The sequence below is a fragment of the Phoenix dactylifera genome, chromosome 7 (genome assembly GCF_009389715.1).
Source record: "Phoenix dactylifera cultivar Barhee BC4 chromosome 7, palm_55x_up_171113_PBpolish2nd_filt_p, whole genome shotgun sequence".
NCBI classification, from domain to species: Eukaryota; Viridiplantae; Streptophyta; class Magnoliopsida; order Arecales; family Arecaceae; genus Phoenix; species Phoenix dactylifera.
The window spans coordinates 4,531,356-4,556,791 of NC_052398.1; the positions used below are offsets into that span (position 1 = coordinate 4,531,356).

The 25,436-nt window shown below is 38.7% G+C and overlaps 1 protein-coding gene across 5 annotated transcripts; it reads right to left on the reverse strand.

Moving 5' to 3' along the window:
- Window positions 1-1,893: 1,893 nt before the first annotated feature.
- Window positions 1,894-24,362, reverse strand: LOC103702275 (sterol 3-beta-glucosyltransferase UGT80B1). 5 transcript variants are annotated; one of them, XR_005512477.1, is made up of 16 exons: window positions 24,128-24,362; window positions 20,770-20,841; window positions 20,587-20,680; window positions 20,300-20,442; window positions 20,066-20,136; window positions 17,109-17,190; window positions 14,473-14,574; window positions 14,270-14,325; window positions 11,570-11,604; window positions 6,196-6,415; window positions 4,113-4,334; window positions 3,955-4,014; window positions 3,808-3,866; window positions 2,402-2,623; window positions 2,226-2,264; window positions 1,894-2,049 (listed from the first exon to the last, which is right to left on the reverse strand). XR_005512477.1 is itself a non-coding variant. In XM_026802674.2 (16 exons), the coding sequence occupies exons 1-16, from the start codon at window positions 24,197-24,199 to the stop codon at window positions 2,032-2,034; spliced, it is 1,548 nt and encodes a 515-aa protein (XP_026658475.1). In that variant the 5' UTR covers window positions 24,200-24,360; the 3' UTR covers window positions 1,894-2,031. The 5 variants fall into 5 exon arrangements, 4 of the variants coding, with proteins under 4 accessions (XP_026658475.1, XP_038983924.1, XP_008782837.1 ...); XM_026802674.2 differs by having other exon boundaries at window positions 3,827-3,866; window positions 24,128-24,360; XM_039127996.1 differs by having other exon boundaries at window positions 1,937-2,264; window positions 24,128-24,360.
- Window positions 24,363-25,436: the final 1,074 nt, after the last annotated feature.

Below are 25,436 nucleotides of genomic sequence, written 5' to 3' on the forward strand. Positions count from 1 at the left end.
TTCTTCCTTAATACGACTACTCCATCAACAAGATGTCAATAACTCCCAAGCCTGTCTTCCAATATCCTGTCGCCAAATGCTGGGAAACGGGAAGGAAGTAGCTGGTTGGGGCAGCTTGCCTAGAAGTCGTCGTGTGGACCTCGTACGACTATTTGATAATGTAATCCGGTCCAATTTTTCTGCAATTTGTTGCAGTCGATTAGTTTGTTTCCTTAACTTGTAAAGTAGAAAGATGGGAGTGATGTTGATACAAAAACGTTCTTCTCAGTGTTAGTGCGGCCCGGAGCTTGGGGCCTGGGGCTGCCTTTCGACCATGAGCTTGCTAATGCGGCGCCAATATGCAGTGTTGTGAGGCATGTACAGATATCGAGGAGACCATCGAGCATGTTCTGATGCAGTGCCTTAGGGCTCGAGAGATATGGCGGAGGTCACCGGTCCTACTATCCGACTCGGTAGGTTCGGTATAGGACCTAACTCATGTACTAAGAGATTCCATGCGGAGCCCTAGTTCTGCTGAAGCGGAAATTCCTATAGCATACCTGTTCTACCACATTTGGTTGGACAGGAACGTTGGTCTGATTGAGGGGAAGTGGTCGCCTCCGAGGATAGTGGTGGTTAGAGCATTACTACATGCGAGGGAGGTCATTGCAGCTGCCTCTGTGTTTTTTTTGGGATGGCTAGGGATATCTCGGGTACTCTTCACGCTGTTTTAGCGCTCCGGTTTGTCCTTGTTGCTTGGGTACCTCCACCCCTTGGCTATCTCAAAGAAAACTTCAACGGCAGTAGATCAGTAGACGGTGTGAATGGAGGGGTGGAATTTGTAATCAGGGACCACCAGGGCAGGATGTTTGCTGCAGGAGGGCAGCGCATGCCAGGACTTACAGTAGTCGGAGCAGAGCTGCGGACAGCCTGGGAGGGTATATTCTATGTCGGGCATGTACTTGATGTCAAACGGGTGCACCTCGAGGGGGACTCATCTATGGTGATCGATTGGATCCGGAGGGCAAACAGGTATGGTGATGGTCATCCCCTTATCCGGAAGACTCGCAGGATGGCTCAAATGATAGACAATTTTCAGATCGTACACGTATTCAGGAAGGCGAACAAAACACCAAACTGGATCACCTCCTTTGTCGCCTGGCACTCCGAGAATTTTTTGTGGACGTCTACATCAGACGCTCCTCTTTCTTTATTTTTGTTACTTTCTCGTGATCTGGCAGATTGTACTCATGTTCGATCTATATGAAATGAGTAGTCGTTTCTACCAAAAGAAAAAAAAAATGTTCTTCTGAAATATATATGGAAGTTGATCCGTACCCAGTCAAGATTAAGGACAAGCTCTGAAAGTAGAACGCTTCAAAGAGAAGCTCTGCAGAGAGTCAGAGAATTGCTGATTGAAATGTATAATGATTTCATGGTATTTAATATAGTTGTGGTTTGGGGTATCCCCCCCTTTCACCTGTTCTTAAATCGCAATAAACTCAGTCTAGGCTACAGTTTCTTGAATAGGAATGTGGTCTGTTAGCATATTGTACCAAGCCTTCAGCAAAACATGAGCTCTGCAGAGAGACTTGAATCCTTTCATGAAAACTGAAGCAGGATGAAAATGGTGCTCCATTTGGAAATGCCGGATTATACTTTCAACTCATGCAGAAGTGGGGGCGCTAGAAAGGAAGCGGCCAGAGGCTGGGTGGCCAGATAGCATGCAAAGATCTTTCTGATACCAATTCAACAAAACAATAGACTGCTTCCTCACAAGTTTCGAGCTAGTCATACCTCGTATATTATCATTTGTAAATGTGATCACATGTTTCAATGTCATTGCAACCAATATCTTAGTAACAAGTGTCTTGCCTGTATTTATGTTGCTTTACTTCCATAAGCCTGTAAACATGCAAAAGATCATTCTGATGTTAAGGTTAGCATCACTATTGGGTTGTGTCTGAGGTAACCATTTCATTCTACCATCTGTACCAAAACAATTGTTTATCACCATTTTCAGTACAATATCAACACTCAAAACTGCAAAGGCTATGGGTTAATAGGCACCTGGAGAAGAGGGAAACAAAAGAACTAAGTCGGGCAGGAAACCATATGATACAGAAACGGGATCTACAGTCCAATAACGCAGCACAGCCTAAATTAACAATATAAATAAATACATATCATATCTACACATATCATAACGTATGATGAGTCACTTCGGCTTGCTTAGACAAGACTACCTTTTCCTTTAAGAGCCTCAGAGCTTCACCAATGCCATCCTTGAAATCATAAAAACATAGTAATCCAAATGAGATATTCCATCCAAACATTTGCAGTTAAAAAAGGCCATCAAGAATGAAAAATAAAGCCAAGTTCTTTCTTATTGTATCTTGGTATCGCAAATTGGCCTGCATACCTCTGAAGCAATTCTCTCAGCAATCTTCGATGCTTGTGCTTTGATCTCAGGACATAATGCCAGTTTTATGGCCCTGGACAGGGCAGCTGCAGCTTGATCGATGTCTGCAGCAGCATCTCTTTCTGGAACGAGATGATGCTTTCGTAATGGTTCCGGTGCTACTCCTATCCAGCAGAGCCTCTCTGCCCAGTAAAACTGGTCCAATAGGAAGGGGCATACAATCTGCATGCACAAAACAGATCATCAACCATTATGTATGTATGAACCTGCATCACAAGTACGTATTGGTTAGAAGCACTAGAATGTGTTTCATTAACCATGTAGTTTTTCAGGGAATAGAAATAATAATAAAACATACAGTTCACTTTTACATAATACCAACATGCTTTGCCAGATAAAAGCAAACAACTGTAGGAACTGAAGTAAGATTGCTACCTAGCTTGTGTTTCATAATTTTACATGTTAAGATACATGAAAAACAAAAGGATGTAAAACCCTGATGGGCTGGGGTAAAATATGCCAAATACAACATTACCCTCAGCTGTACACAAAGCAGCCAGCCAGTGCAAGGCCTGGCCACAAGAAAACGAAATTAACTTTGGTTACAACAGACTCTTAACCACGTGTTTAGGCCCTACCACATTATCATATCAAACCACGTGAGCATGGGACTTCACCACAATAATGCATTCATATACTCTAAATCTTGCATCATAACAAGAATTTCAATAATAGTGCTGCATACACCTAATACCACCAATACTTGGCACCTCAAACGAGTGTAAAACAAATGTTAATACTTCTGAAGCACCTCACTAAACATCAACGGAGAACCTCTAATAGAGGGTAATTGACTGCCGGATAAAGCCCCAGATGATCGCACGGTTGAAATGCATCTTATATCATTGCATGTTAAGATAGATGATCATTTCTATTTCCGTGAGCTTGAAACACCTAGTGAACCAAACTAGCCTTAAACATCACATCAGTTTGGAGGTATAAAATCCACTAAGCAACTTCCAGCAGTGGCAGTCAAAATGTACAGTGCCAACGCTTGACTAAAACATGGCACGGCTGCATGCTGGTACATGTACCACTGTGTGCCAAGCACTGGCATGGCACAACAAAGCATAACATACCAGCACCATGCTGGCACAGCACTGGGATGCAGAACTTAAACCTTATATTTAATCTATCCTACACAATATAGATTATATGAATCTAAAGTTGCATACATGCGAATACAATGACCTGCTTGTATTGCCTGAATCACAGTTGATAGTCAATTTAGATGTAATATACCAGCATCATCAAATTTCCTAGACAAAAATTCCCACTAAATATGGAAGAGGAGGGGTGTTGGGGGTGCGTGGGGGTGGGGGGGCACAGGGGAATAGTGGGATAACTGATGTATTTAAATATGACCTGAGGGATTCCAGCTCGTAGTGCTGCAGCAGTGGATCCACTGTTGGCAAATGAGGCAGCATTAGAGGGAAACACATTACTCCAGAAAAACTTTTTACAATGAGCAAAGTGTGTTTGACATCCCTCACCTGCCTCCATGATGCACTATAGCTGCACATTTTGGAAAGAGCCAGCTGTATGGGATGGTACTGATCATATCAAGCAACAAAACAGCTATAAATCTATATAGAAATGAGATAGGCCTCAAAGAACATCATCTTACATGGAGACATTAGTAAGTGCTTACCCAGAAAAGCAGTAGAGCTGGTCATTGAAAAGTAGAATGCCACCTTCATTGCAAGTAAATTTCCATGACTTATTTGATTTTGATGATGCACCACAAATCAACTGGATGGCATCATGTAATGGCTCATAACCAGCCGAGAAAAGGATGAAACTGTGATTTGTGGTCTCCAAAACTACTTTGAGTACCATAAGAAATGCATGAGGATTTTTAATGAAACCCATGCTGCACAAGACAAATTTCATCTTAGTAGCTTTAAGAGAAGAAAAGAAAAACTTCAAGGAAATTACTTCTTATTGCATGCTAAAGATATCGGAAAACAAAAACATAATCATTGAATGCATTGTTTGCAAGTCCAAACCAATGCCGAGCAGGTATTCTTGACAATTTTTTCAATCAAAATTATAGATGGTAGGATCAAAATAGGACAAAATTATACGTGATCATTTTATTCTCTGCCACAACGTGGTAATATTTCATAGCAATAAGATCTTGTTAGGAGATTGCATGGGTACTTTGTCAAGGAAGCAGTTTAGGTCGACACCAGTGGCAAGTGTAACAAAGAAAGGTAGGGTGGAGGGGGAAGCATGGATGAGGTCTGATGCCCCAATTTATCAGATCATTCCTCATTTGTGTTGGGAACGAATGTGACAGACAGGTGGCGTGGGATCTCATCCACAATCTTTTTGTTACAATCGCCAAGTATGGCAATCCAAACCCTTTCCTACGGTTAAGTCCAATTAACCATGGAAGGAGCTCAATGGATAGAGGACATTCTGCATTTCAAAAAATAAATTCCCTGAAACTAAATTCCAATATGCGGCACTACTCATTTCATTTGAGGTTTTTTTTCCCTGTTTTTTATGAAGGGGGGAGGTTAGGTATAATGTGCAAAATAATGCAAAATCAAGGATAGGCAGTTAGAAAGATCCAACAAAGACAGCCTTAAAAGATTTCAAAAATAGCATCAGGCAACAAAGACCAGTAGCCTAGTTCTTAACTGAATGTGTTATTTCAAAAAGGAAAGAAAGATCAAATCCCTTTCATATTTTTCTTTAAATCATATCCTCTAAAACATGTTATTGGATAAATAAACAACGAAATTGGTTAATTATAAAATAACAGTAATCCAATAAAGTAGGATGATTCTGGATCTTTAAATGACTGTTTACCTTTTTCTTTTTTGAACTTCAAAATGTACTAGAATTTTCATCAATTTAGGGCATGTTTGAATAATCCTGTGCAATCCAATATGATTCACAAGAATACAGGCCAAACCAGGCCCATATTCATAGTATTCAAAGGCATTTTTTCAGAGTTGGCCAGCCCGAATCGCATAAGGAGAAAAAAATGACCTCACTAGGTCTTGTTTTCCATCCTATTGGAATGGACTGAAAGAGGTTCAGTTCACATGCGTTGGGCCAGGCCTCATATTTTATAATAGTAGACAAAATCTACGCACATAGTTTGGAAGATATGTGCTGGGTGGGCCGAACCCGATTCCTGCAGGATTTTCAGCCCCATCCTGCAGGAATATCCAAATAGGCCCATAGAAATTTTTCCTTCCTAGATTCATCCCAAATTTTTGCTCCATACTTAACTAAGCATCTTGGATAAGTCAGTCACATGATAGATGTTGGAGGATCTGCTTTCAAAATGTTAAGTTATCTGGCCTATAAAACAAATACAAGTTGAAAAAGATGGAGCATTAGAAAGATGTAAAATCTGATTCTCAATGGAAACAAAGAAGTATGCAAAATCTTAATTGTGAATTTGAATCTCTAATCAACAAAAATTGGCTTTAGTTCTGGTTCTAAGCTTCTTGGATTCTAACCCAGGTTTGCCTCTGAACACATCTGTTTAGATTCTGATTTTGATCAACATAGGGTCAAACTCCAATCCATTGGCACCTTCACTGATTGCACTAGATCTCATTGCAAAGCACAATCTTAAACAATAAAAGGATTAAAACGAAAAGAATGGTCAAAATATGAAATTCAATGTCAAAATTATTAAAACAATATGAGCATAATATAACAAAATTCCAACCGAATTACCAAATAGTAAGTAATGGTAATGAAATTACCTTCCGATAGAACTAAGCCCTACAAATATTGGTGAACATGGACTTGAGGTCTTTGTGAGAAAATGCTGTAGATCAGCATGATCTGTGCATAGGTTGTCCTTTTGAACCAGACATGTATAAGGATTTGGGGACAATATCTCCCGGCATTTGGTACATGAAAATTGCCACTCCATAGGTAGAAACCAAAAACCACAAGCATGAGCATTTGATGGCCAGTAATCTGCTAACCGACTAGTGTTACTCAAATTGATCAAAAATATCTTAATTATTGATTGCCCAAATATCACAAAAATCAATGCAGTGAGATAATAAATGATGACTGCAAAATATCACACAAGAAAAAGGAGGAGGGGGTGCAAAGATACTAGAACCATAACTAACAAACTAAGCACCATTATTTGGGGCCCGTCTTGCGACTTTTTGTTCCCCCAAGGACATAAGTGAAATAGATATTCTCAAGAGAAGAACAACATAAATAGCTGCAATTTTATGCCATGCAAACATTTAATGATCACTTTGCATCCTAGTTATAAGAATTTGACAAACTATACTCCTGGTTGTATGCAAGACCATTCTACAAATGCTGCAAAAAACCATATGTGCAAAAGCAACACCACCTTAAAGAATAACAACATCGACAAATATCATACCAGTAAATTGCTTATAAAAATTTGTAAGCTAGGAAATCAGAAACAACAAAGACCAATTGCAACTACAACTTTCTTGAACACATCCTTTCACAAGGAACACTCTTCGTTACAAGGACACAACTATCAGCAAATTGTTATTTGGGATGCCACCTGGAAGGCATGGTGAAAAAATTTGCCAACGGCCGAGTCTTCGAGAATAGTGCTCAGCCACCGAGATTCAACTTGGAGAAAGCCCTCATCCAGGCAGCTGAAGTCACCTACTCGCCTTTTGTTGTAGGGCTTTCGATAACTCGGAACACTTGGGACCCCACCTCAGCTCCGGCGGCGACGGCGACCAGGATGATATTCATCACTTGGGAGTCCGCCCCTTCGAGCTTCCTCAAAGTGAACTTCGAAGGCAGTGTGAGCGATGGTGACAGCAAAGGCAGTGCCAGTTTGTGATCAGAGGCTCCGATTCTCGCCTCGTTGCTGCAGGAGGAGTCGGATCTATGACACCTCTATCCTTGGAGCCAAGTTGAGGGCATCTTGGGCAGGGGTCAGCTACGTGAGGCTTTGCTTGCGAGTGGATCTTATCCATTAGGAGGGTGACACGACTAATGTCATTGGATGGATCTGCAGCAGACCGCAGCTGCGGAAAGACACCCCTTGCTGCAGGACATTCGGCAACATGCGAGGGATTGTACTACCTTCCGAACGAGTCATGTTTATGACGGCGCCAAAGAGCTGCTAATTGGGTTACATCTTTTATTGCTGAGCACTCCAGTAAAGTGTTATGGACTAGTGGTGTGACCTTGCCACCCCCCCTTTTGGGATATTTTATTTTCTGACTCCTTTGGATGTACTTATACTAGAGTTGTGTGATTCGTCCGTTCTATCAAAAAAAAAAAATTGCACATGCCCCGGCCCAGCAAACTTGCACCATTCCAATGCAAGCTTGGAATTGTAGTACACTGCCTTCTTCTCACTTACCACCAAAGTCCATGTTTCCTAATTTCTGCCACAACAAATTTATTACATCTTAAACCAAACAGACCAAATCAGGAATCAAACTAAAACAAATAAATCAGGTGGAAGGCAAAAACCATTCTCTCCAACACTGCGATTAGAATGTCTGCAAAGTTTGCATAGCAGCCAGCAACCAATTTCATTTTGGTGCAGGGTGAAAGATTGGGAGGGAGGTGTGACAAGAGCTGAGTAGGGTGTCATTCCCTTTTCCTGGAGAAGAGGGTTGGATGGATGGATAAAACAAACTAGTCAAAAAAATGACTAGAGGATGATGATCTTTTAGATACAAGGAGAGTGGAGGCATATAGAGAGATAAGCACTGGACTCCCAATTTCTTTTCCAGACATGTTGCCTGTCTATATCGGAGCAAGAATTTGACAAGACCTTTAGAGAGAAACAAGGGTTAATTGCTGAAACAACATTGGTCACATGAATTGAAATTAACAAGAAAATAACAACGATACGATAAGCATAGAAATTACGAAGATCTCTAAGAATAAGATACCTAAAGAAGATACAACAAGCTCATAAGATAAAGGCACACAGATGTTCCTGAACTCTCATAACCATCAAGAAAAGAGCACCTACTCATAGAAAATTTTTATTATTCTCTTGAATTAGATCGCATCTATTCTATCATATACTGCCAACTCACTTAGTGTTCCTGTTCGTGCGGCATATACACCCATCCACATTTTCCCTCACCACATACGCCTTTCCCTGCCCCATATCTCCACATTTTGCATTTCCCTGCCCCACATCTCCGGTTTTTAAAGGCATGTGCACAGGGTAGCTCAGTTGATTAGAGCATGTGGCTGTTAGCAAGGTCGAAGATTCAATTCACTCCTCTAGCATTTTTTATTTATCCAGATGGATCGTGATCCTTTTTTAAAAAAGAAAAGAAGAAAATACATGGACCGATTGTGTCACACTCTAGTTAACGGTAACTTTGAGATGACCAAGGGTATTTTTGTAATATTGCATATCTTCAAAGATGGTACATTCATGTCAACAGATAAGAAAGAAACAAAGTTTTAACTTTCAACTGATAGTCACATATCTGAAAATCTTTCTTCCAACTAGTCCCAGCTATCTTTTATCATTTACACATGGCTAACCTGTCCTTTCTTCTAAGAATCATATCCTTTATAGATACAAGGTTCCACATACCCTATCTTTCAAATTATCCAAGGATCCTGCTCTATTCCATATAGATAATGATTTATAGCTACACCTGATATATTTGGTTCGACATCGACCATAACTTGCACCATGTTTGTGAATGGAACCTCTTATTTGAGATTTTATTCATGAAATACTGATAGCATTACTAATGCCCTATTCAGGATTTTCTGAAGTTTCACTCATACATGATGATGTTGTATAGAATGCTAAAACCAGCATAGCTCCATCTTGACATTTTGAAGTTCTAAGTTTGAAAGGTGGTTGTTCATATATGATAAGAAATGCTGAAGTCCAACAAACTTCTGACTTCATATTTCTCTTAACATTTAAAGAGAATACTTCAAAATAGGGGGATAGATTATGACAAAAAGAAACAAGCAGTGTCAGACTAATTTGTCCAGTAAACAAGCCACTGAAGAAAATTGCTCTTTAATAAGATCAAGGTTGAAAATTAATCAGGAAAAAAAATCCACGTACAATAAAAGATCAAAGAACTGGCAGATCATTTTAATTAACCATGCTAATATAATCAAGTCCAGTTTAAGCAGCTAAGACAAAAGGTATAAAATGAGCTGCATCAATAACAGAGACCAAATTTGACGACATACAGTTCAGGGAGGAACAAAAAAAAACTACATAGCCAGATTCAACTGTATTAGATTGCACAGGAAAAAAAGTTATGAATAGAAAAGAACATAAGAAAACAATCTCTAAGAAACTGGTTTCAGTATGGCAATGTACCATACCAACCAATTGGTGCCAGCACAGAACTAAGAGTTGTCCCATGTGCCCATATGGGATAATACCAAGGGGCCTACCAGTATTGGTACCTTGACAAAATGGTATAGAATGGCTTGTATGCCCTGGTACTTCAATCCATGCAAGAAAAAATATAAAATAAAAAGGCCAGAGAACCAAAACTTAAATAACAAAATCATCATCCATCAGTAGCAAGAGGAAAACAGAGTATAAACCAGTACGGGGTCAATCAATAGCCAGAATAAATATCTCTTACAGTAACAGAGTTAACCAAAAATAAATAAATTATTAGCCGAATTAACATAGCATGATTTCAATCAAGAGTCAGCTGTTCCTACTTTGTTATAAGGATAAACCAAGAGAAACAAGACTCAACCATCTACACATTGGTCTTGTTAAACTGTATACGGCTATGAAAGTGTCCTATATCTGAAACATCTTGGGAAAAAGAAAGAAAGTTGTCAGCATCCACTTACTTTTGTGCAGTTCCTTGAATTCAACTATTAGTAAATTCTGGTTAATCCTGGCAAAACGATTTCACCGCATGATTGAAACATGCCTATGTCATTACCAAACTGTGATGAATATGTTTGTTTATAATTGAATATTATTTTGCATAAATGTTTCTTGGGTGCTTCTAAAATTTTGTAAAAAAAAATAAAGTTGCGCTTCCCTGCTGCTGCACTAACCTTGATTCAGGCAACTATTGGGTGCTAATATAACCTATTTGAGGAAAAAACTACCTTTTTTTTTCCAAAATATCACTCATGAGCTGTTTTTTTAGGGGTCATTTGGATGTAGAAGATCTTATCGCCTGATAAGATCATTTTTTGGTGGGGAATAGAACTTATATTGTTCTAGAATCGCGATTTTAATGGGCCAATCACATTTTTTAACGGGAAGTTAGTGGGGTGGAAAAACCACCAATCATAAGTAACCCTTACTTTTTAGGGATAATATAAATCTCCTCTCAGGTGGATCATATTATTCCTTCAAAATAAGGATTCAGGGCTTCAACTGGCAGCCAACAGCAAGTTTCTCCAAGGTTTCCTTTCATTGCTTCTCTTCCACCCTTCTAACCTCCTGCAAGCGGGAAACCACCGATCATGGATGCAAAACATCCAAACAGACCCTTAGTCAACATGATATCCGTACCCTTACAGTATCAGAAAGCAAGTGAAGCATTCAAACTTCCTTATGAGAAACAAACCTGATGCCATTGTTGATCAAAAAGTAAAGATGGCCTGACAACAGAAAAATTGCTTCCAAATTCTTTCTTTAGTCTTTCTTAATCTATCTTGCTCAATCAATCTTTTAAGCTTTCAACATAGCCCAATCCTTTTATATTTGTCTCACATGGACCAAAATAAACTCATCATAAATACTCTGCACCCACAGTATTCCACCCAACTGCTGTCACAAACAAATTAGAAGTCATCTCCTAGGATCAATCCTTAAAAAATCAAAATAAAATTTATTGTTCAGGACCCACCAATAAGTTCACTCCAACCTTGTGTAAAACAAGCTCTAGCCCATTTCAGTGCCAACTCAAAATGTCGCCCATAGGCTAAAGACTTGTAAACAACGATATAGCTAGAGATATTGGGAAATAGCAATCATACTATATATTCAGCTAATATATCCAAAGACCTTCCAAGCATCATGTGTCCATGACTACTCCATGTCTTATTTTCTTACTATCAAATAGTCAAAGATCAATCACCTAAGATTAGTAAGAAAGAGCAATATCTTGCATGAAGTTAAAAAAGGAATACCTGGGCACTCCACAATTTCCTTACTGAACCCATACCTGTTTAGCATAAGATAAATACTTAAAATTTCAGTGACTATGAATGTAAAAGAAGATATTAGTCTGAAGTATTAGATTCGAGAAAAGAACAGCATTACTATGAGCGCCTTTTTAAATATCTGCAGATATTTTCAGCAGTACGCGAGGAATAACTAATTGTCAGAAACAGGATGCCAGGACGTTTTACAAAGTAAGGCGATTCTTTTATCTCCCATGAATAAAACCTACAATTCAGATTCACAAAAAAGGGGGGACAAATATTAAGTTTCGCAAGATTGATACCCCCTAGCCAAAGTCTAGACTGAAGCAGCAGATTAAAATGATGCACCAGTTAATTGTTCCTAGACATTATATCCTCCCTCTAGTCTTTCTAATCACTTAAGACTACTGAATATTGAGGAATATTGATCCCTTAAGTTTATTGTAGGGAAATAAAGAGCAGGCTTGTCACTTGGGTTCTAAACATAACCTGATTCTGGATTGAAACTCTGACCCAACTCGATAAACCAACATACCCATGTTTAGGTCGACCTGAATTAGATATTTTCCACAATAAGCATGATATAATACGTGTGTATATCTCCCATAGTCCTACTCTCCTGATACCCTTCTCTCCCAATCCCAATTTTCTCTTCTCCACCTCTAAATATGTGCATATCTGCGACAGTCCTGCTCTTGATACCCTTCTCTCCCAATCAAAACCTTCTCTTGTCCACCTCTAGTCACTCCACATCTGTCATTGACTTCCATTTGATCTCATATACTGCTAAGAGCCTCCAACATAGTACCTCCCATGCTCTCTCTCTAATCTCTCCTCTACATCCCTTGACCACCCCCCTACTGTCGACGCACCACACTGGCCACACCATGCCAAATCCTAATCCTCATCCAACCCATATATTTCTTTCCTCCCACTGCCCACACCACCCCCTCCTTGACTCCCCCACCACCGCTGTTTCTCCCCATCTGAACACAGGACCCAACAGATCTGGTCCCTATACCCGACTTTCGCAGCCTTGCCCAAACGGACCCTAAACCTACCTATTTATCCAGTTAGGTTTGCAGAATGGTTTAGTCAAACCTTAAGGTTACCAGGTCAAATCCAGATTGCAATTTAAAATGATTGGTAGGTTCACAAGTCAAACCCTACCCAACTTGAACCTGCCCTATTACAAGCCCAACATATAGAATAGATGATATAATGGATGACGTATATGCATATTCCAAATTGAACCCTCCTTTTCGATGGTTCTTACATATGAACCCTATGAACAAAAATGATACAAGCATTTTTTTGTTCCTTTCCCTAAACTTCAATAGACTATTTTGTAGAAGGAAATGTATTGGAGCTATCATATCCCATGTAATTTCCCCAGTCTTTATCTCTCTTGAAATTCATCACTAACAAAACAACTAATTTCAAGAAATAACGGCTCAGTCCATTAGACAAGGAGGCTAAGTAGTAAGAAAAAACACCATTATTGCATGTTGATCTCCATATAAACTAGTAATTTTTGGATCTTGTCCTTGTCATTTACTTTATTCATCATTCATAAGAGTAATTTCCTGACAAATTTGCCATCTAAAAACTATGTTTCCATTAATGATGCAGGAATCAGCTTTCTTTCTTTAATTTGGACAATAATCTTCACTTTGTCTAGAATTATTTTCTTTACATTACTGGGGTAGAAAGAATCATTATGGCAATCATGCCCAACTCACATGAGAAGCAAAGTAGGTACATAACAATACAATATAGTAGTGTAGAAAATTATTTTGACTGATGGGTCCATAAGAAAATAAAAAGCATTTGACTCTGCAAGGAAACTATAGCACCCAATAATGATCCTATTCTTAAATAATAATATTTCCTTGGACTGTTGCCTTGCCTCTAAAGGTAACAACTCTTCCATCGAGCCATTGCAAATTGGAACTTAAAAAAATAAAATAAAATCAATGCATCACCCAATTGTTTCACTATTTCCCCTTCTATCTTCTTTCATCTAGGTTTAAACACTTTCTCCTTTTCCCTTCTAACTGGAAATTTAAAATGAAAAGGATTGGAACTCATTGAAAAACAATACAATGCCCTGGAAGTTAACTCGTAATTTCGACATCTCTCAGCTCTCATAAACCTGAAATTCACCTTCAACAGAACATAGCCCCCTCCGTAATGACAATAAGAATATTAACACTACTAGGTACCTAAGAAAATTCCCAACAAAACACTTCCTTGAGCAAAAAAAGCTAATGACACTAAATAATGAACAGGAAATACACATAGAATGAATAATGCGGCAGGAAAAAGACAATACATTTACTCCCTTCCCAACAAATGAATTAAGCATGACGAATTTCGCAAACAATCTGGACAATTACTGAGTTACCAAATTCAACATTAACCTCTGAAATGGTGGGAATAATAGTGATCATAATGAACCCCTTTTCGATGATAACATTAAATAATTGTTAAAACTTAGGTTATAATATCTTAATTAAAGGAAATTAACATCCCAAATCAGTTGATTAATTTCTGAGCATAACAAGGCAAATTACCGAATATATCTTCTTTAATCAGAATGTAGTCTTCAGAATATATCTTCTTTAATCAGAATGTAGTCTTCAGAGGATGTCTCCTTAAAGTTGAAAAGTATGTGAATCTTACAGCAATAATGGTGATGGTATCCGAGCATGCCACATAGGGAGATTTGTTACTGGATCCTGCAATTGTAACAAAAGCAATCATTACAAGAGCAACTTAAAACTTTTTCGAAACCCACCAGACATGCATCCCTTTAAACAATGAAAAAATTATGTATAAGAACAAATATTCAGCAGAAAAACATGTCACTACATAGTTATACCCACTGTGAAAAGAATAGGACTAAGATTCAAACAATCACTTCTCCACGACCCCCAATCTTCTGTGAAGAGTGGCCACATCCAGTGCATGACATCCTTCCAGCAAACCTATCAACATGTGAAGCTGAGAATTCACTTTCATGCAAACAACTGGCACTTTCAATAATTTAATACAACAAATTGATTGAGTCTTAAAAAGATATTCCAAGCATGAGGTTTGCATGGTTGACTGAATATAGAGAAGCAACACAATAGAAGAAATAGAACAAATTTTAGTTGATTCATCTAAGAGTTATTTAATAGTTTTGTGGAAGATAATTGTATTTACTATATTAAAGCACAACAGCACACCAGGGTTTAGGCCTATAGGCAACCATAACAACTGAGTTCCAAGTTGAAACAAGGTTGTTATAGGGTAGAGAAGACTTTTCATATGTTGACCAATGTTCGCTACAGTCCATTTTATGGTTGGGTTCATGCCATTAATGAGTAACTTTCTATGTTAAAGTGCACCAGATTTTTCAAGCATAAGTTCATTCATCTCCTGAAGAGAATATCTTCTCTATTAAACAATGCAAACTCTATGGGGTGCTTCTCCACCTCGCGAGTTCAACGTGACTGTGAACCCCAGCCCCTGGATGATTCCGTGATTGTTTTTGGCTTTTTGCATTCTTCTTTACCTCTTAAATGTGCCATTTTTGGAGGAGTCCACCACACATCGCAGTTTGATACAGTAGAATTTTCATAAATGACGATCAAACCCAAAAAACAAAAGATATAATATATGTAGATAAGAGTATAGGGAAAATCATTTTGAGCTTTACACAAGCCTATAAGATAGTTGGAGCTTAAAAGGATGAAAGCATATGATCACAATCAAATCAACTTGGCTCGAGGATTGAAATATGGGTACTGAGGGTGGTGTTGATTTTTTCAAGGAATAGTAAGGCATTGACCCTTAACATGACTCTTGGACAGGTGGTGCATACCGGTAGCTTACCGATATGCAAATTTGAGGTGCAATTTTGTTTTTTTATTATTATTTTTCAAACTTTTGGGATTTTGATATGTAATATGGATATTTAAGTCAATCTTGTTTTGTTTTTCGTGACTTGCACTATGGATATGGATTAAATTGATGTTCACCTGATCATCTGCTATATCGATCTCATTAGAATTTATTGTCTCATAGCACAATCAACTATTGCAGTGAATTGGCACTAACACAAGGAATAAATCTTGTTCCATAGCCTCTATGTCAAAACTTATAATTATTTAAATAAATGGATGCAAAATCTAAAATATCTGCAGGCAAGAATTTCAAGATCTTTATTTCCATCCCATGAGGGAGCAGGGGTGAATAATTTTTGGTCAAAAGTCCTATAGATTTTCCATTAGAATTGGCATTATTTTCATCAGATTTCCATATTTATATGGTTGAATATTTTGGCATATTTCCTTTCATTATTGAGTCAGATAATTTTGGTATTGAATAATTTTGGCATTTTTGTTGATTGATTTGTCTTCCACAGTTCCCCCTAGGTTAGCCAACATGAATCTTCACCCTTCTATAAAAAAAATTGCAATTGCAATCAGGACGAGCCTGGTATCGACTCGTATTGGTCTGAACAATTGGGATGACCGCTTTGTCACATTCTTGCGATTTAAAAAACAAAATGTTGCCTTGGTACCAGTCAATGCTGATTGGGACAATGAATAAGTCCCAGTTTTGCCTATTTTCATGACCCAACACCCATCCTAGTGTCATCTTCGCACTAGAATGTTTCAATAACAAGGGTACCATCTCATTTCGAGAATATTTAAATTCTTGAGTTTGGCTGATATTGTATACCATTGGGAGAAGCAACAATAACAGAGAACGTCACAAAAGCATCACCCAACCATCAGGAATGGTTGGGAGCAAGGTTCGCCGTACCGGTACCGAACCTCGTACCGGTGCCGCACTAGTATAGGCGTACCGAGTGTCGGTACGGTACGGTACGCTCGGTACCGACCGTACCGACATTGGTGTACCGATACCGGTACCCATCGGTACGGGTACGGTACGCTCGGTACCGACCGGTACAGCGAACCTTGGTTGGGAGTGTATGCACAACGCTTCCATGCTAGACTTTAGTTAAGTAGTGATCAGATGGAAACTCGGTGATCTAAATAAAACTGCCAAAAAATAAATATTTATTAACTAATGCTACCGATCGTTTAGTTAACCCTATTTTAGCAACAATCAAAAAAATCTCATTTAGAATGGTTTAATAGCACTTGTGGCATGGTGATATAGTCTAATAACTGGGATGGGATCACTTACAAAGGATTGGATTGCCCATGATAATAATAGTCAAATCTTTGACCACAGTCTCGAGCTATGATTTAGCTTATGATATCATATAGAGAAATTGCTAGGGCAAATTTCATTAGGCATAAAACCCATATCCACACATGTTACAGTAGTTCACATCCAAGCAACAAAACAAAGTACTAGGTTACAGTATACAGGCTTTGATATAAATCAATAGAAACGATAACAAAAACAAGGACTGAACTTATACTTCTGTAACATCCAAGTAAGGGAATACAAAACTATAAATAATTACATCTAATTGAAAAAAACAGACATGACATACCGTGTTTGCAGAAGCTTCATGAAAATACTTGTATAGAAGAGGACGTTTTTGCTTGAATTGGCATTCAAATGATGAAGGTGCGCTATAGATGAAATGAAAGATGTTAAAACAAAAGGGCAAACATAAATGCAAAATGCAATACATAACAATCCTTTCAGAATAAAAAAAAGTTAGACAGTTCTCTCAAACATGCCAACCTTTCGGAACCAACAAAAATGGCAAAAACCTTTAATACTCACTTAAGAGGGCCTATTAGAGCACGATGCAAAACGTATAAAATGGAGGACTCAACTTAAGAATATGATAGCAAAACTAAGACATTTTTGCATAGAACCCATATAAATTACACTATAAGAATAGTTGGCACCAAACTTGTCCATTATAAGCTTGGACATAAATGCAATATATGGACATGATACAACATGGACACAATGATATGGCATGTATTGAAAAAAAAGGATATGAAATGCCGTGGGGACTCAGAATTAAACATTTCTATACATAACTTTCTTTTCGTATATTACAAATTATAACTTTGCTCAATTTAGTAAGAGTTCTGAAACTTCAGTTATAGTTGTAATTTGTGATCAATGTTGATCAAACAAGAATTCCTGATTTATTTATTCAGAAAGAGGCTAATGTTGACACAACATCAAAACAAGTATAAAATATAAAGAACTAAAGATGAATGAAATTACAGGTAAAATTCAAACATAAATCATAACTGGAAGTATCTAGGACATACCTGGGAAGTATCTGAAATTCTGAATTATATCTAATTATCTATGTCATATCTTTTACCAATTGAAACTAAAACCAATGCTTATAGGAAGTATGCAACATGTATCAGTCATATCCAATAGGTACCCAGTATTGTCACTGATAAGGATGTATGCGTGCTTTATATGTTCATGAGTCAATACAATATTATAGTTATAATCCACAAAACTGACATATTTCAAATCCCCTTCTAAAAGAAGCGGAGTCCGTTTGATGGACCTACTACTAGAAATCAAGCTGCGAGAGTAAGCCAGGGACAATTCTGTAAAGGTTTTGGACAAAGTTAACATGATCAAAACATATGTATGATAACTAGGATTCAAATAAACAAGATACAAGGTCAAAAGAGACTAAAATCAAAATATAAGTGAAAAATCAAAAGAGGCCTTAAGAGCATCTGCAAGATATGTCGAAGCCCATATAAGAATGCACCTTTAATTAAAGATGAAATAGGGAAAACCAAACCAGACCACATTAAAGTATGGGTGAAGACAGTAGGCAGCACCGACAATGGTCTAGAAGTACACTAAGAAGACTACAAGAAGATAATAGGTGGTTTGTTGCGACCATAGTATGCTGAACCGGCCGATATGGTCTAGAAGTACACTTAGAAGACTACAAGAAGATAATAGGTGGTTTGTTGTGACCATAGTATGCTGAACCGGCCCGTACTGGTCGGTTTAGCCCTTAGCGAACCGGTCCGGTGGCCTACTGGTACGGTTTCGCCGTGGAAACCGGTACGCGCTGGAGCCAAAGAAGAAAAGGAGAAATAGCAAGCGAGCAGGGGTGGGAGGGAGAAGCAACCGCTGCGGACGCCTGCGGAGGGCCACGAGGGGGCGGCGGAGGCCGCAGAAAAAAAAAATGGGGATTTTTAAGTAAAGTCGGCTTTAATTTTGGGATTTTTAAGTGAAGTCAACAAACTCTCTGCCGACTTCACTTAAAAATCTCCAAACAGCGGACGCGACCTCGGCCTTCGCCGCCCCCCCCCCCCCCGGCCTCTCCTCCCTCCCTCCCTCCCCCGCTCGCTGTTTCTCTTCTCCAACTCCGGCTCCGGCTGGGCTCTCCCGGTACGGGCCCGGTACCGAGACAGCACCGAACGAGCTGAACCGGTCCGGTCGCCGACCAGTATAGCTTTCAATACCCATTCAGCATACCCTGATTGTGACACAATTCTTATGATAATCTAGAGATGATTGGTTAAAAAACATTATGTGCACTGTTCACCAGTTGAAATGATAAATAGTAGAGTTCAGCCAAAATGATATCAATTCAATAATTAGAGAACATGCATGTAGAACCAATGATATGATGAGACGAAACTATAATCCATCCAAGAAGCAAACTTTTTTTGCAATACGACAACAAATAAGCCAGCACCTTCTAATGAGTAGCAAGCAAAATGCAACAAAGGTTCGGGCTGATTAAGGAAGTTTATGAGAACATTCGTCTCTAGCTATATAGCATAAAACAAATTTATTTAAGTTCATGCAATGCAAAGAAGCCAAACTAAGGATAGCATGTACAAAACGCAGCTCTAAAGACTGCAAGAATGGATGATAATTTGTACATGCTATAGTGCATGGCGAAAATCCATCCCAAGCTAAAACGATTCAAGCCGGGCCTCACGCCCAGGATGACTTTAATCAGCTCTGCAATCCTCAGGCCAATCAAAAGCATTGACCCAGCCCCAGTAGTTAAAAGTTAACCTTGAAGGATCTTAATCTTGATTTCTGCACCTAAAGTAACAAATCTAGCCCAAAATGAATTTTTAATACAATATCAAATCTTTCTTTTCCCAACACCAGCAATTCCCACACCTTCCCAGTGCACTCCACATTAAAGCAGAATCTTTTTCTATTCATAGAACCATACAAGAAATATGGCATGATAAAGGGCTTTCTTCTCACATCAATGTCACGCCAGCCACTTTGCCAGACACTAGTTCTCATTATGTAAGCAAAACAGATTCCTAAAGCATTTCTTCCTATATTAATAGAATTATAGAGTTGAAAGGAGAAACGTAAAAAACCTAAAACATGCCTGAATAATCATAGAAGACACTACCACACAGTGGAAAGATTGCGGCAGAATATACAAGTGTACCATAAAGCATGCAGCATTTGTTTACCATGAAGCATATACTAAGCATTGCCAGTAACAAGCAGAAGACTTTATACCTGTAAGGAACAACATAAGGAGCAGCAATAACACATTGAACTTGAAAAAGCTCCGCAAGATTCCATCCTTCCTGGAACAAACATCAAGTAGTATGAAATCATTAACAAGCTGCATGGTCATCAGTAAACAGAAGCAATATAGACATCTCAACTCAGACCAGCATGTCAAGCCAATATATAATAAAAGAGAATAAAAAAGGCAAAAGGTGCATGTTTTAATCTTTTAACCAATACCAAAGCAAAGAAATTGATCACTATAAAATCACCCTCCGTGCTCGGACAATCTCCAAAAACTCTTTCAATTGCAGATAAGCATTCTTTCCTGTGTTCTTTTTGAATAATCTTTTTGTGTAGAGAAAAGGACACTTGGTCAGAATCTGACAAAAGAAAAGCACCATCAAACCACCCTGGTAGAGTGCTATCAACAAGTTTCTTACTGCAACTGCCAGTAATAAAATTGACTGGATCCAATTATAAATGGTATCAAAAGATGATAATCAGGTTCTTCCTGGAGATCTAACCTGAGATATTCCCATCCTGATGAGCAGCAAGCACAGGGGGAGTGGAAACTGGAACATACGTAATATTTTTTGCTTCCAAATGCATACCTAAAGTCTGTAATTTAACATAAATTCAAACACAGGAGATGGACATTCAACAAGATCACAATTGGGGCTGTGAGAGTACAATCATCAAGCACAAACCTGATGAGCCAAATGAGTGATAAACAGCACGTGGTACCATTGTTGGTCGCAAGCAAAAGCTGTAGCAATGGCCTAAGAGAAAATAACAAATTGCTGTATAAAATGTGATCAAATGTTTGAAAATAGGTCATCCAGACAGAATTTTGTTGCCAAATACAAGTAATGGGGAATGAACATTTAGAATGTCCTGCAAAACTACTACAACGACTGTGGATTAGAAGCCTATGCATTCCACTTTCAGACTATAAACATGCAATAAGCCAACACAGATTTTACATTCGTATGAATGGAAAAGAAACCTGAAATAGGCTGGTCATCATCTAACAAACTATAATAGAAATGGAATCGCTCAACAGATTAGGGGTATCAGTCCATCAATTATATAGAGCAACCAGTATAACACCTTAGAAAAATTGGAACAATAAAAACTAGAAAGCCAGAAATGATGTTTTTATTCCAGGTCATTCATATATAGAGGTAAAATTCACTAGAGCACAAAAATATAATGCATAGGAATTCCAAAGGCAAGTCAGAATAAAATGTAAAGGTCTAAATCCACAAACATCAATCCTTGATTCCAGCATCTAAGCTAGCCTTCCTGATAGTGGTAGCGCAAAATGATTTAGAAGATGAGACAACGTTTTACATACCGATAGGATGGTGGGATATCCCACTATCTTGAGTGTCCAGACGAGCCAGAAAATGTACCAAGGCCCATCTCCCCTTCCATAGAAAATGCTAGATGACCCCATCCCACGATATTTAAAACCATGAGATGAGGTCTATGTCAAATTATCAGAGCATGTTACATGACCATTTTGAGGATTACCTATGTCTACTTTTTTGAGCGAATGATAGCTTATCTATTTGTATTTCTTCTCTCCTTTTAAAAATTAAAATATGTTAGTGCACTAAACTCCAGTGCAGCTATAAAATATTTTCAGTTACTATAATTGGATGGAACTTTGCAAACATTGCTTCTGAAAGTAGAATTAACAAAATCAGTCAGCGTGTTCCAATTTCAGTAATTTAAGGTGTGGTACAAAGTATAAACCTCCTTCCAGTCCGATGTCAAGATTTGTTCAAACAATGCAAAGATTGCTCTTATAAGTGGATGCATTGTTGCGTATCATATTCATTTGTCTATACCGGTTTTTATTGTCAAATAAGATAGTACATTAGTACTATTTAGTATATTAAATTTTTCTCATATAACTTGTATTTTTCTGATTACTAGGTCTCGACGATTTATAGAGATGTATAAACTTTTGTGGGAAAAAAAAATAAGCTTCAATACTTACAAATTGAAAAAAAAAAATCATTAAACAATGAGGATTTCTTTTCGGTAGCTAAAATTAGGATCATTAGTTGCTTGTACACAACAGAGATGAAAAATGTACTTAATTGTACGTTTCAAGTACGAGTACTGCAGATGGCAAAAATGAAGCATCTTATGTCAGCCTGTGAATTAAAGCTTAATGTTGGGTTATGCATGACGTCATTCTGATGAAATAGTTCATTGGTTTTTCTTTTTTTTTTTTGGGGGGGGGGGGGGGGGGGGGGTTAGAATAAATAGGTGTGTTTCCGTAATACTTAATAATTCATAGGCACACTAGGTAAACTAAAAATAATAATTTGTGGCAGCCACCAGCAAAGAGAGAAAGAAGCCAATTAGTGGAAGTGTCCTTTGTCTTCAGGACGCACAGACTTGCCCATTGAAATGGATTTCAATGACAGTTTTGTTGGTTATTTGTATTTACATGCAGAACAGCTAGTACATGCTGGAAGCTCATTTTGAAATTGTTTCAAGGCATAATGCCATTGTTTTAAATACCTGTTCTGAAAACAAGTTTTGACAACTCATACAAAGTCACGAATACTAAGCCTTTTTTTCATTTCAATATAACGTTCAATGTATCGATGCAAAAATCTTGGCAAATAAAGAGTTACGCAACAGCACATGGCACATGATGGACGAAATCAATAAAGCACAGAGTTTTGTATTCTTTCCTTAGACAAGAGTGAGAGCCCTCCTCCATTTTTTTAATAATCATGATTATACCACAGAAGTCCATCCTCCAGTATCTGTTTGTCAGATGATCTTCACTGATTCTATCATGCCTTTTAAAAATATGAAACTGCAGGTTATTGAGACATACTAGAAATGCAATGAATGCACAAAGAGTTCTTGCCTGCATCCAAAAGTCCTATCCAAAACCAAAACAACAATAATTGTAACCCTTTTCACCACGCAATGCTTGAAAATTGAGATAATCTAATAATCTATTTCCAATAGCGCAGCCAATAAACTAGGTTCGACGCTCTAGCAGAAAGAAAAAGAAAAAGAAAACCATATTTTTGTCAACAGAACTGCACTTCAAACTAGAAGATCATTGCCACCACTAATAAATCCTAGGCTAACCAAGATTGAGAAACAGAAAGCCCTCAGAAGAATCTGAGAAGTCTATCTGAACCCCTAAAAGAAAGGAGAAGAAAAAGGAAAATCAATATTTTCAACAAACTGGAGTTTGAAGTATAAGACCACTAACACCACCTGCGCTCCCCATGATCTTATCAAGATTCTAAAACAAAGAACCTGAATACTCTGCCAGAAACCCTGACAGAAAACGCTGATCTTTTCAACCCTGATATTTTCAACCAACTAGTTTTAAAACTATAGCAATAAGTTATTAACATAGACACCACACAACAATCCAAGAACTCTGTCCTGTCATTAAAAAAATGAAAAATAAAAAGCACCTAATATTTTCAAACAAACTGGAATTGAAACAGTAAAGATCATCCAAGAGAGAGAGAAACTAATCTTTCCAGCAAATTAGAATTCAAACTAGAAGACATTAGCACCACTTGCAAACCCATGGCCCAGTCAAGCTTCTGAAACAGAGACTGCTCCCAAGAATCCGAGAACTCTGCCCGGATCCCAATCCTTTCAACAAACTAGAATTGAAACAATAAAGACCACTCAAGAGATAGATAGAGAGATAGAACTTAATGCTTTCAACAAATTAGAATTCAAACCAGAAGGCATTAACGCCACTTGTAATCCCATGATTCAATCACGAATTCCACCCGGAACCTTAACGGAAAGAAAAGGGACAAAGAAAGACCCTAATCTGCCCAATAAACTAGAACTCAAACTACCCAGAGTCCCTGTTCAAGAACCTAGTAGATATTGCAATTTCTAGGGTTCTTGATCGATTTCTAGGGTTCTTGATCGATTTATAGCTTCTTCCTCGACTTCTTGATCCGGTGATATCGTAACAAAGAAGAATGGAGGAGAGAGATTAAAGATGTTCAAAAGAATCGAGAGAGATAGAGAGAGGCATAGAGAGAATACAGCAATGGGCCAGACGTCTCCTTTGGTGCCGAAGGCCATGAAGACAGCTCGAGGCCTTCGACTCTCCTCCATCTCGCACTTGGCTCCTCTCCCTTTTGCCTTCGCCCAGAGCTCTTGGCGGTGGGTCTTGGGGCTTCGGGGAGGGGGAGGCTATATATATACGATGAGCAAAGGCTCGGATTTCCTGCGGACGTCCATCGATGGCCACGCCTAGCTTACCCAATTAGCCGCGCATCCTGGGGAGGCATCATGGCCAGCTGAGAGTTTCGATCACATGAAAATATTTATGCGTGCATCTCCAGCTTATTCGGCCGGTCGATTAGTTTTTTTTTTTTTTTTTTGAAAACAGGTTCTTCATGCAATACGTATACAAATACATCCAATAAAATCAAAAAACACTAACTCACGGAGTGCCAGTGGCAGCTCCCCTCTCCCCCTAGAAGGTGTACCCTGAATGGTGAGCCACATAGGCAGCCACCCAGTCGACCGTCGCATTGGCTTCTCTAAATATATGTTTAGCCTAGACGGCCAACCCATCCCTCCTCATCATCCCTATATCCCGGACCAAGAGGTGGTCTATGCTCGCACCCCTCGGCCCCTCCTGGATCCATCCGATAACCGTGGCTGAATCGTCCTCCAAGACAATCGAGCTGGCCTGCAACACCTGCCGCGCATGTCGAAGACCCGCCCAGGCAGCTCGCAGCTCTACTCCTGAAACCGATGTGCCCGCCGGCTAGGTTTTGCCAGTGGATTAGGAAGGATTGGTTTGGGTCTACCTTGACCTAGGCCCAGTCCGAATGAATTCGGCTGTGGCGCAATTCGGTCCCTGAAAGTGACTAAAATAAATTAACAGACCCGAATTTAGACCTACATATGTTAAGCCTGATCCCATTGGTCAGTCCAACGAATTCATATCAACCTCATTGAAGGAGCTCAATTATAGCCCCGTAATGTTGCTCCCCCCCTCAATGAAAAGAGTTCGAACGCCTACCTAAAACCAAAGAAGAAAAAAGTTGAGTCAGGACCCAAACTTTTCTGTCTTGCAGACAGAATAACTGTACTTCAAATACGTAGCTCGTTTAAGTTATATGCATAAGCTTAAAGTCAGACCCGAAATTTGAATACAATTAGCTAGGTCAGATAGAAAGTAGGACATTAGGTTGAATCAGGATCCCCGTACTGTTTTTTCTTGGTACATGGGAGATTCCCATACTTGAAACCACCAATGTTCGTCTCTTTTTCGTTTATCAACTATATCCAAAGAACCCAATCCCAAGTGCTGTAATATCGCAGTGCGAAGCCAAGGATC

What these genes read in the sequence shown, in the direction of transcription:
- LOC103702275 (XM_008784614.4), bottom strand. Translation starts at nt 24,199, where the DNA reads ATGGAGGAGAGTCGAAGGCCTCGAGCTGTCTTCATGGCCTTCGGCACC. An exon ending in ATGAAGCTTCTGCAAACACG is followed by an intron (nt 14,575 to 17,108) that starts GTATGTCATGTC and finishes ACATGTTGATAG; the next exon opens with GTTTGCTGGAAGGATGTCAT. An exon ending in CAGCTCTACTGCTTTTCTGG is followed by an intron (nt 4,015 to 4,112) that starts GTAAGCACTTAC and finishes TGATATGATCAG; the next exon opens with TACCATCCCATACAGCTGGC.